The 13,470-nt window shown below is 36.7% G+C and overlaps 1 protein-coding gene across 1 annotated transcript; it reads left to right on the forward strand.

Moving 5' to 3' along the window:
• The first annotated feature begins 4,307 nt into the window (after nt 1-4,307).
• LOC124265177 (excitatory amino acid transporter 3-like) lies at nt 4,308-10,118 on the forward strand. The gene is made up of 4 exons (XM_046699966.1): nt 4,308-4,512; nt 5,724-5,934; nt 8,952-9,178; nt 9,988-10,118. The coding sequence occupies exons 1-4, from the start codon at nt 4,308-4,310 to the stop codon at nt 10,116-10,118; spliced, it is 774 nt and encodes a 257-aa protein (XP_046555922.1).
• The last annotated feature ends 3,352 nt before the right edge of the window (nt 10,119-13,470 follow it).

Raw genomic sequence — 13,470 nt, forward strand, 5'->3', positions numbered from 1 at the left:
GATCCGTGCGGACCCCTAAACATTCGGGCAGTATACGTTCATTTCTTTTGCGTCAAATAAACACTTTTCTATCTCTGCCAATCACTACTTGTGTCTCATCACTAAATATGATTTTTCGCCACTCATTTCGGGTCCAATGCAATCAAGTGCAACAAAATCGTAAACGGCGTTCCCTGTTGACCGGTGATATTGTGACTTTCTTCGATACTTGCCCCCGCCTGTAGCCCTCAGTGAACAATCGTCTGCGAACAGTTCTAGTAGACATTGTATGAGTTGATTGTGCATTAAAGTTAGTTGTAATGTCATCTTTTAACGAGACGAAATAATTTCCTTCACCCCCTCGGTGACGATTTTCTCGGCCTTCCGCTTCTTGGTCTGTTTTCGTTCGATCCGACTTGATTATTACGCTTGATACACTTTTGTACAGTTCTTGGATTAATTTCAAGTAAATCTGCGATTTTGTAACTAGATTTACCTTGAAGTGATAAAGTTATGATAACATCTTTCTGATCAGGGGTAAGTTGACAGCCGTGAGACGGCATCTTCAAGCAGACGATATTCCGAAGGTAAGCAAAGGGAAATAACTGCAAAAATATACTCGCTATCATTTACACACCATTAAGAAAAAAACATGCGAAATTTCGTTGCGATCCTTGCAGATTTGCCAAAACGCGAAGTCATAATAAATTGTCAAACGTTGTGACCCGACACTGCGCAACTATTTTTGCGAACTCACTTTTGCCCACTGACTGTACATACATACAAACAGGTGTTTTTTACGGGATACAAAAAAATGGTAACGATGCTGTGTACTGTTGGACTAACGAAAAGCGTCCAACCAATTCATATTTGACATGTTGATAAAACAATGTCTCAACAAGACATACTATTTTGAATTTCCGAAGATATACTAAATATTTACAGTCGTTTATTTTGCCCCTCATATCATCACAGAAATGATAAAATGTTCGGAATTCGTAATCATGCCATTTCTGATAAACTGTTTCAATAGACTATTTGTTTCCACAAGCTGGTCTTCTTCAGTTATTGTTCCTCTACATAAGAGGGGGATATTTGATGATCCCGATAACATAGAGGCATTTCACTTATGAGTATTCTGGGCAAAATATTCACAGCTGTATTAAATATTCTAAGATGCCTAGCGGTTAGAACAATCGAAAAAAAATTACATTATCAGACAATAAAGGTATAGTTTTTTTTGATGACGTAACAATTGAATGACGTTATCCCGTCACTGCACCATTCTAGTGTGCCCCCTCGTAATCGAACCATTTTACATTACGTCACAATGAAAGCGACGTCACGATGCATGTCAGTTGTCATCGGCTCGTACGGCCTCCTACAGTAAACTACACCGTTGCGTCCCGTTTCTTGGTTTGCTGTTGCTTCACGCAGCTAACATCACTGGTGGAAACATTACGTTTATGTTTTACGACGGTTAAAATGACTCAGTTCGTCTCACAAGTTTTCAGCGACACGGTAACGTTCGCAATGTTTACATTCCCATAATGCAATCGTGGAATGTCGCTTGACTACTCAACTTCCTCTGGATGTACTGATCTAAACTTACGTTGGTAGTAGAAATGCAACGTTCATATTGCCCCATATGGTTTATGTTAATAACAGATGTATTCAAAATAATTCAGAGAAGATATTTAATCCGAACGTAAACCGTCATCAAACTGTTATCATTTGTATTTTTCTGGTACCGTTCGTCTAAACGTAGGGGGCAGACACATCAATAGAACAGCGCGCCAGTTTGCCCTGTGCGAGGATTCTTAATTTAGGTCACAGACACCGTCGTTTGTTTTCTGCCTTAAATTAATCGTAATTATCCTTAGAAAGTATTAAATTTGACATCTTAGAAAAGAATACAGTGCCCTACCACCATGTATAGTGTAATAAAACACACTTTTGCCCTGAACTATTATAGTTAAAGCACGAGGACGCTTGCGTCCGAGTGCTTTAATAGTTCAGGGCAAAAGTGTGTTTTATTACACTATACATGGTGGTAGAGCGAAGTGTATTTCTTCAATAAAATAACGAATTGGAAAAAATATGCGGGACTTAATCCCAGCAACTACATTGCTTGCAATAATTCAAAAATGTCTTTCACGCCGAAAACACAATTTGTATGCAGCGTTCGTCGATTTTAAAAAAACATTCGATTCTGTTGATCGTTGTCTGCTAAAGACCGGAGTACGAGGGAATATATATTCCGTGTTAAAGTCTATGTATATATTCTAAATAAAATCATTTTTGCGTTGTGGTGATGTTTTTACATATCATTTCGGATAAAGACAAGGATGTAATTTAAGTCCAATGTTATTTTCATTTTTCAGTAATGAATTTTGTTATGATATTGCTAATAATGGAAAACATGGTATTCAGATGTTCCCGGATATGATTGAAATACCAATGCTACATTTTGCTGATGATGTCATTTTAGTCACTTTCAAACATTATTGTAGGATTACAAAATCAACTTAATATTTGGAACGTTATCCAAAAGAATGAAAGTTATCGGTTAGTTACGACAAAACAAATATAGTCATTTTCAGAAGGGGTGAGTCGTTATCCGTAAATGAAAAGTGGGTACTAAATGGGATACATCTAAAGATTAATAGTCACTATAAATAGCTTGGTCTTTTGTTTACCCATACAATGAACTTTTCTAAAAGCTTAGAAGATTTAGTATCAAGAGCAAAGAAAGCCCTATTCAACGTTATTCCTGTTTCATATAAAATTGGAATTACATCACCTAAAATATTTTTTTAAAACTCATTGAATAATGTTATATATGGATCTGATATTTGGGGTTACCAAAAATATGCTTGTTTAGAAAAAAATCACTTTTTAGCATGTACAGGATATTTTTCCGTTGGAGTATCTATACCAAACTGTATGATTGATGTCGAATGTGGAAAACACCCATTATATATATATTCTTAGATTAATGCTTGAACTATTGAATAAAATTTACTGACAAATGGAAATAAATTTCAATGCTGCCTTGTGATATGCTTTTACATTTACACAACATTGGTAAAAAAAAACCATGGGAATTCCATGTAAGAAACATTTATTCTCTCGTGGTTTTGGTTATATTTGGATGAACCAAACCATTGGAAGTATCAATCTCTTTTTATATAATTTTAAATACCAAGCTATTGATATGTTCTATCGGGATTGGCATTCTACCCTTCGAAAAAGTCATGACAGCTCAAGGTATGGTTGTTACAGGACATTTAAAAGTTTACTTCAGCCTGAAAAATATTTGTCTATTTTATATTCTAGATATTTAAGAAATATTTTTATCAAATATAGACTTGGTTTGTTAGATTTAATGATAAACGAAGGCAGGAAAATGTCCACAGATAAGAACAGGAGAATTTGTCCGTTATGTAAATCAGCAGTTGAGAATGAAATCCACTTTATGCTAGTTTGTCCATCCTACTCCACTCTCAGAAGCAAATATATTGCATACCCGTTTTTGTCAAAAACACCTGCTCTAGCTTTTACATCCTTAATCTCTTCTCAAAATGATAATGATATTCTTAATCTGTCACTATTTGTCAAACATAGCATGAGACTTAGAAATGAACTGTTAAACAATTTAAACGCTAAAACAAAAAATATTACAATAGCCTGTCATTTTGTTCTCTCCATTATGTGTACTGTACATTATTGTATATTATTTACAAATGTATATTTGTATGTGGGCCGAAAGCCTTAAATACAATAAACTCTTTTTACTTGACTTGACTGTTCATATCGATGCTCCTTGTTGGGGCATACTGATAGTGCCTAAAACTGAAAACTGTACCATATCCGCAGAGGTTGCAATTTTGCCTCACGTTCATAAAAGACAAACTTTCGCTGGACTTGCAAGATTCCTAAAAACATATTTCTCGAAAATAAAACTATCAGGCCCTCTTTTTAGTGGAAAAATGGATGTCAAAACTGTCCTTTCTCCGAACAAAACTACTTGAAATCATATCATTGTTGTTGTTTCCTTTCTTATTTGGCAGTTACCAGGGGATGATTTTTCATTTGGTTTATTAAATTGGAAAACGACAATGGAAAACACGCTCTTTTAAAAAAACTACTATACGTTATCTGTCTCTCTCTCTCTCTCTCTCTCTCTCTCTCTCTCTCTCTCTCTCTCTCTCTCTCTCACACACACACACACACACACACACATACACTTACAGCCATATATGAAACACTCATAACGATTCTGACATGACGTCTCGATGATCATTATAGCTATTCTATTTTTCAAGATGGCGTTAAAGACCTGTTTGAAGGCCAACATCCTGCTCATCCTCACCGTCATCTCTGCAGTGATGGGCGTCACCATCGGGTTGCTGTTTCGTCAGCTGCATCTCTCCGGGGACACCATCCTACTCATCAGTCTCCCTGGGGATATAGTCATGAGGATGTTGAACATGCTCATACTTCCGCTGATTGTTGCAAGCATGATCACAGGTACAGTGGAATCTGTCTGAACCGAACGTTTTTGTCTGGTTTGTTTGTAGTCTGTCTCACCGTCCCTGAACAGCAGTATTTCTCTTCAGTCAAGCCCTCTCTTCAACGCTAAATGAAGCAAGACGACATTTCCTCGGGTTCAGGATCTCCCATCTCACTAGGGTGCCTTTTCAATTTAAATGGAATTGTTTGTTTCTGTCAAAATATACATATATTTCAGAGATTAAGCGTTAGTCTACGAATACTGCTGTACTGTCTCGGGCTATTAATACGTCCTCTCTATTCTAATTGCTAGCGGTAGGACAGGCCATGTTTGTCCTATTAGCGAACTCCTGGTGTCATCACTAGTACAGCATTGATGTATAATAACATTTGGTTTTGGATACATTTAACAGAAGATAATTAGTATATATGAAAAATTAAGACTACTGTATGGATTCACATTTCCATAAATGTTCAAGTCTCGTCACGATTCATTCATTCATCAAACAGCAGACAGTCAGTTATGCATGTAACCTCATGAAGTCAGTGCACGTATTATACATTGGAATATTAATGCATATACCTTCAGTACTCGCTAGTATTGTTACGCCACTACACAGCATTCATTCACTCTAACCTCAATATATATTATCATAGCCCCGATATTTTTGCTTTTGTAAACATTTACAGTTTAAAAGGTTTTATCATTCTTCTCTTTGTGTTCTAACAGAAACTGTTAACATGGAAAGCAAGTCATCAGGAAAGATGGGCATGTAAATAGGAATTGTTACCATGGACAATATATCGACGGGAAAGTTGGGCATGATCTCCAATTGATTTTTCCCTTTAGAGTTAATCTATTTTTAAATAGGAGTTGTTACCATGGCCAACACGTCACCAGGAGAGATGACTTGTTCTCCATTTGATTACACCATTTAGAATTACTTTTTGTTTGATAAGGAATTGTCAACATGGACGCCATGTTATCAGGAAAGAAGGGCATGTTCTCCATTTGATTACACCATTTAGGATTACTTTTTGTTTGATAAGGAATTGTCAGCATGGACGCCATGATATCAGGAAAGAAGGGCATGTTCTCCATTTGATTACACCATTTAGAGTTACTTTTTGTTTGATAAGGAATTGTTAACGTGGACGCCACGTTATCAGGAAAGAAGGTCTGTTCTCCATTTGATTATTCCATTTGACGTTACTTTATGTTTTATCAGGAATCGCTAACATGAACAGCAAGTCATCGGGAAAGATGGGTCTGTTCACTATGGCCTACTATATTTCTACAACCGTCATTGCAATCTGTATTGGCTTTGCTCTGGTGTTCATTATCAAGCCAGGATTACATGACACACTAACGTCATCGGGCACGCAGTCTGAAGAGTTCCATGCTCCTTCGGCAGTTGACATGTTTCTTGATCTCATTAGGTGAGTGATGACGGTTATAGATATACGTTATCTGGTCTTGCCTTGTTATCGACTGACAGTCCTAATATCTTTAGGTATATCTTTTTATACCGTTTCCCACACACCGCATAACTGACAGTGTTTCCACTTGTACATGTGTCCATTCTGTTGATTACTGACCTGCCTTTGCATGTGTTTGTGATGGGATAGGCTATTCACAATTTCGCCTCAAAACGAGACTGGTTTTTCTCTGGCGTTGACTCATTATATTGGGATCATGGAAAAAATGCATGTAGTTTATGATACTGACAATTGGGATAACTGTACCTCAACCTTTGCTATTAAAGGAAATTAATGGGGATTCTCATAACCCTGTGCTCGACACAGACTGGCACAGTCAAACCGCACCACTAGGGACTCAGTACCCCTGCTGCTGTCAATCGTTCTTCAATGTGCTTCACCAGGTGGCCCTCGAGGACCAAAAACTTTATGACTGCACTTAAGGTCATCCATTTCTAACGTTTCAATAGGGGTACATGTGATTAGTTGTAATGTGATCAGAGACTAGCAACATGTGCATGTCAATATTACGTTTATGTGAATGATATAAATCAATATCAGTTATTTTTATCATAAAGTACAGATTAAAAGTAGTGAGAGTGTGTGTGTGTACATACGATACACACACATATTTACACACACAATAAATATAACACATACGAGTGTACAAATAAATCTAATAAGAGACGAGAAGCTGACGTCGTCTGTACATCTTTAAAGGAGTGCGGCGAGTGGTTCACATGACATATTATTATTCACAAGAGATATTACCTGTTCGACTGGTGGTAGTGGAAGAAAACCTGGTTCTCTGGATTTAACGTAATTCCAGAAATCGTAACGTAAATCAGAGTAAAAGAGACAACAAGGAATACAATGAACTTCATCCTCAATAGTATTACATCTACATAATGACCACAGATATTTATAAGAATGCTTTTAATCAATTATATTCGGACCAGTAGAAAAAAGTCAGATCTTTGTACACCACAAGGACGATGGTGTACAACTTTTGTCTTCTTAATATTTGCTAACAGTCGCCATCAAGAACACCACTCAGTGACACAGTCAAACATTCGCTGTAAGCTATTCTCATCAGGTCCAAAAAGAGCAATTTCATCTGAGTAAAGTAGTAAATTTAAAATAGTACCGTTACCATGTGTTCTCATACACAGACTGGATGGCATGGAAAAATTCCCTCTAACATCATTTTTTAAAAGTTTATACCATAAGCAATTACGATCAAACCAAAATAAATGCTTGGGAAATAAAACTCATTTTATATTTGCAGGCGATCGGTAACGCGTTCGAGTCTGTAAGAGTCAGAGCTCATTATGGTGGACAATATACATTAGCGAGGAACATCTAATTCCTTGTGACCACGGGGAACATTTAGTGTAAACTTATTTGCAACTTTATCACACAGGAATATTTGATAAAGAACTATTACGACAGGAACGCATTGCTTTAAACACAAAACATTAAGTGCCTAGTACTTTTATGGACAGCTCCATATATTCCTGGACAATATTATATATTTAGAACACATTTGACCCAGATTGTCTTACAGGTCCAACATAGTTGTGAACCTGTGAGAATGGTGAATGAATATATGGATAGTCAGTCTCATTCCAACTGCTATTGTAGACAACACAATATATATCGCCAATATCACCTGGTCTCTGCAGATGTTGTACCTCACAGAGGAAGTGTCAAGTTACATATAATCACGATCAGCCATTCAATACAGGCACAAACGTTGGTATGAACGTTGGCAGACGAGTTAGATGCATTAGAATTAGATTTTGTACGGAAAATCTTGAAATTGTATACATATTGATACCACCACGCCAACTGTTCTTGATTTCCCGATTTCAGTATGTCGCATGAATACTTTGTCAGTCAAGCAGAGAGTTGATGAATTGTCAATTGTTTGCGCATCATGGAATTGGCTCACGTGAATCACTATCTTGATCAGCTGACGAAGGTCCACAATACAACCTCAGTTCTAAAATATTGACAGACCTCGCCCAGACGTACACTACAAGGTCGGCTGTCGTCAACTGCACTGTTCCCATTATGAAGCCACACAATGATCATCAGAGTGTCTATTTCAAAATTTACAAATGTTTCCACACCTAAGGAAATATTCATATTTCAAACCCTAGTAAACTAAATAAGATTCGGGGAAGGGTGTGAGAGGTGTGTATATTTGGTGGTAGGATACCAATAAGCCTTTCTGATCAGTGCGTAATACCTTTTACAATGATTGCGGCGTAAAATACTCTTGTAAAAGTGTACGCATACACATTCTTGCTATAAGCTGTTTTTGACTCGGAATCCAGACATTATCCCATTCGGACGTGTTTTCTCAAATGTCATTTACCTGCCGGAATATACCCCATACCTATTTGGACTCATGTCTAGAGTATAAAATATGTTATGCTAGCTAGTGACTGCAATTATTAAATAAACTTAGACAACTAAGCATGTTCATGTATCGTTAAAAGAAGGTTTAGTGTCCATTTTCAAGTTGAAGATCGAGTAGATATTGTTGATGTATTTTGATAGTTCGTATCTATGGAAAGTTGTTATTAAATATATTTTACACTCAGAAAAACAGGTGTCTTAACTTGAATCTGTGAAGTCTTACAATACAACCTTAATCATAGTCACAATGAAGCATAGGTTGTCATATGTTTTCGAATACGTTATGCCCCATTCAGATTATGATTAAGGCAGTGAAAAGGGAATATTTACTCCAAGAGTCACTTAAAGCTATATGTAGCTTCACTTGCTTAGTTTATAGACTGCAAACAAGGCATAATACCTTTGTTACACGCCGCCTAGCCTCACTAGCTTATTGCCTCACCACTTGCGAATTAAGAACTGGCAGATGCAAATGTTACTGAAGATGTTGGGCTGATGTCTGTCATAGAGATGTCGTAATTCCCTGTGATGATTTGTTATTTCTTTTGCAGAAATCTGTTTCCAGACAATATTGTTAGGGCTGCAATTCAAAGTTCACACACGGTTTACGTCAAGGAAGATTTCAACAATATCAAGAAAGAATCTCCTGATGAATATGTGCTCCAGAATGTAACCAACTCAACATTTCAGGTAGAATCTGATGGGAGAAATATTACAGAGGATAGGAAACCCACCTGGACACCTAAAACTGTCAACAGACCCGGATTTAATGTTCTGGGTATGTGAAGGCTGGGATAATTGGTAACACAGACTGCTCTTCATAAGTTGTTCAAATAAGATGTGTAGCTTAGAAAAGAAACAACCAAAGACACCATTTTCTGTCGTCTAAATATTTGTACTGCATCATCATTTAATATTTTGCAAACACCTGGTGTCCTTAATTTTCGGGGATCCATTAATATGTTTTCACGCTGGTTTACTAGTATACCCTTCCGGTCCATTACAATATCTTTCGGCAGATTACGGAGAAGGACTATTTTCTGGTGTTGACGTGTTTTGTCTTGCTTTGATTTGCTTTGCTTAGCTTGTGTGGTGTGCTTTTTCAAAAATGTTGTTTGTCATTGTTTTGACTAAGACTGGTTAAGAAATTATGTTGATGAAAGGGATTCGATGCCCTGACTTTAAACAGTGTCTGAATGTAGAACTGAACTTTGGAAGTGAAATCCAACTTAGCAGCATGAACAACATAGGAATCATTATAATTTACTGGTTGATTATTAGGTTCTCTGACAATTACTCGCCACAAAATATTAGTATTGCTAACCAGGAGATTTGGTTGCCAGTAAAACATATCACGTCAATCACATGGGTGTACATTAGAAAAACGATTGTATGTAAAAGTCCTACGGCAAAGTACCAATTGTTTTTAACATTCTTTCGTCAGAATCGACAGAATAATATAAAACGTCACAACCTTTTCCATAATCATACAAATATGTTTTAAATGCAGAGTCCATCGTTCCATTGTAGCGTTCGACTATAGCGTGAGCATCTAACATCTGTAATGGACGTTTTCTTGTTCTACAGGGATGTTGCTATATTGTACAGTATTTGGAGCAGTGCTTGGTAAACTAGGACCTAAAGGTCGGGTTGTCTTCAAGTTTCTTGTGGAACTGAATGAGATCACTATGTGCATTGTGCACCTCGTTATGTGGTAAGTAATCCGAACACTTTAAATGTTGATAATGATGCTTATAAACACCACAATATAAGTTGTTCACTGGTCACGAGAGGGGCATGGGTTGATGTACCCTCGATGTTTGTTCATGTTCCCTGAGCCCGAAGGAACATCAACCCCCGCCCCCCTTGTGACCAGTGAACAACTTTTATTGTATTGCTAGTTAAGTAGGGATGGTGCAATCATCTAGGGGTGCTGCTGTACAGAGTTGCTCCCCATAGCTAAAGCAGGATCCAATTGGCATTGCATTTGAATGCCAGATGACCTGTTATTTACCCTGGTATATCAGCAAACATCGAGGGTACATCAACCCATGTGACCCGAGGGACCAGTAAACAAGGTATTTATCTTACCGAACACCTTAATGTTAATTTTGATATGTTTGAAGCACGGGAACAAATCGTTTTGTAGCCATCGCTAGATTTTGCTGACAAGAAAAACACATTTAGAGTTATCTCCCTTCCATTGATTTGCATGCGCAACACATCGGTAATTTCCGTACATCATTACGTGATTCAATGTAATTCGAGATAAAGAAATACTACCACGAAGTACCAAATGAGTTGCCATTGACAGCGGGGTACATTGAAATGTTATTCGCTTGCAAACGGGCCCGTTCTTGCGGAAACCTAATGGATACTGGGTAATGTAGGTTTCCGCTAGGTTTCAGTATCCGGAAACAGACAATGCGAGTTTCCGCATAGTTTACAAAACTGAAACTAACAAATCTAGGTTTCCGTCAAGTTTCTACAACTGAAACCATCATTATGCGTTTCCATTTAGTTTCAGTTCGCTGAAACATTCATAGCAAAATGACTTAGTTTCCGCTATTGCGGAAACCTATTGGATACTGGGTAATGTAGGTTTCCGCTAGGTTTCAGCTTAGATGAAATGGCAAACTTAGCTTTGTGCTGATCCATTGGGGGACTATATTTACTTACTGTTTCATTTGAAAGATAATTTCTATATACAGAATCCAGCTAGGGTCCATGCAAGAAGCAAATGTACTGTACGTTCCCGTGGTCCCTAGTATGTTGATCAACCTTCAGGTGTTGGCAATCTATAGCCCATTTTTATACTGTACCGTTAAAGTGTTTATGGTTAGGTGCTAGTTTTTAGTGTACATTTGTGATAGACTAGTTATTTTACTGTCCTTCGAAGACAGGTAAGTTTGTTTTTATTTCATGTACACATTTACAAATTTAAATTTACGACTTCCATAGTCACGATATGGCTGCCAATGTGACTTTGTAGCTCACTCACTACCATTGTGCATAACTTGTGAATGTACCATTTATTACATTTTACGCGAAAAAACAACAAACACAGTAACAGTCACTGTTATGATTCATCTGTTTCATTATTTTGAATAGCTCACATTTCAATAGAACTCAACAATGGATGGATGGATGGATGGATGGATGGATGGATGGATGGATGGATGGATGGATGGATGGATGAATGAATGAATGAATGGATGGATGGATGGATGGATGGATGCATGCATGCATGCATGTATGTATGTGAGAAGCCACATTAAGAGGGAATCTTCAGCATTTGAGAACACAACTTCTGTATGAATATGCAAATAATCAATATGTCAAAACCCTACAACATTTTATGCATATGATGAAATGAGGTCTACTAGTGTAGGCATAACATACTTGCTGTGGTATTTATTAAACAGATTTCAAATTGAAATGTTGTTTGTATGAAAGGTCATGGGCCCATATACATGAAGTTTACATTTGAAGCTGCCTCAATGTATCTTAACATATACACACTAACAATCTCACATAGTAAAGACTTGGCAACTTGCTGACAGCAATCTTTTGATCTGGTACATATGAAGCAAAGCCTGAGTTGAGACATTTGTTTTGCCACACAGAGGAAGGGGAAATATAACCAAGTTGATTACAACAAGGCTTGAACAAGTCCACAACCGCAAACAGATTGTGTATGCTCTACTTAAGATCTGTGGGTGAATATGAAGAGTCCTGGTTGATGTCTGGCAAAACATCGTTGCCATCCTCATCGTCCCACACAGACTCTGCATCATCCTGTAAATACAATACATACAATGCTTAGTAAAAATACAAAAACAGCCATAATAACACATGTATACATATTCAAAAACATGCACAGTGGTACATCTGATCACAATGAAATTATAAAATTAGAACGACTAATTAGAAGATGTAACCAAAAGATTTTTTTCACAATCACAAAGGGAAGATCTGTAGTATACATGCATATTGTATCTTCCATTGGACATGGCACTTATTTGATTGATACCAGCAAAAGTAGCCAACCCAGTATTCTGATGCAAATTGTGGTAATAATAATTACTGTTACTGTACTCATATTCAAGGTAACATCTACTACCAAATCGCCAACTGAAATCTAAGCATAGGTAAAACGGTACATACATATTTTAAATAGATAGGATAATGTTTAAACACTGAATGTAACACCTGATTATATATGTGATCTTATTCATTTCAAATTGAAATGACCAACTCAACTGAGAAAAGCATACAAAACCTAATATTTCCCATGAATGAAAAATCGTGGGTATTTCATAGTTTTATCAACCCTCTAAGGAAACATTCACAGCATTATAATAACATAAAATATTATTTTTTAATATTACCTTTTCTTTAATTTAAAAACTGTAAAATGTGTAATACAACTTATTCCCTTTCAGTTACAGTTACATATCTGATATACAATAATTAAATATATTCATTATTGATATATGATGGATAGCAAAGGGACAGATCAAACTGAAGTCGTTAAATGAAACCTATGAAGTGAAGTATCTTTGACGACTAACGTGATGAGAAACTGCCATCCATTCCAGACGGATTCCTTGTTTCCTTGAAACAAACAGAAAACTGGGTCTTTTTCTTGGAACTGAAAAACATATCAACTTATAATTACACTGGAATCCACGCACTTTAACATTTTGAGTGATTATATTTTTCACAAAGATTTAGTGTTTACTTGTTTTTGACAAATGCTTATGAATAAAAAATATTGTTTTAAGATTTTCTTTAATGAAATTAGGAGCATGGTATGGTGTAACTATAAATGATTACCAAGCCAAGCCTCTTGTCAAAGTCAGTGGATCCACAATACGTGAATCCAGGACAAAATCCACCCGGACAAAATCCACCCCAAAATTGCAACCTAGGACAAAATCCACCCGGACAAAATCCACCCCTGATAAATTCCACCCTAAGAAAAAAAAACTAAAGACATGTTAAGTCACAGAAATGAATTTTATTCATATCAGTCATTCATAATCGATAACAAAAACAACCCAAATA

Source organism: Haliotis rubra, unplaced genomic scaffold, assembly GCF_003918875.1.
Source record: "Haliotis rubra isolate DU_JTF1 unplaced genomic scaffold, ASM391887v1 Scf965, whole genome shotgun sequence".
Taxonomy (NCBI): Eukaryota; Metazoa; Mollusca; class Gastropoda; order Lepetellida; family Haliotidae; genus Haliotis; species Haliotis rubra.

Coding starts and splice junctions, on each gene's coding strand:
- LOC124265177 (XM_046699966.1), top strand. CDS start 4,308: ATGGCGTTAAAGACCTGTTTGAAGGCCAACATCCTGCTCATCCTCACC. Junction 4,513..5,723: donor TGTTGCAAGCATGATCACAG/GTACAGTGGAAT, acceptor ATGTTTTATCAG/GAATCGCTAACATGAACAGC. Junction 9,179..9,987: donor ACCCGGATTTAATGTTCTGG/GTATGTGAAGGC, acceptor CTTGTTCTACAG/GGATGTTGCTATATTGTACA.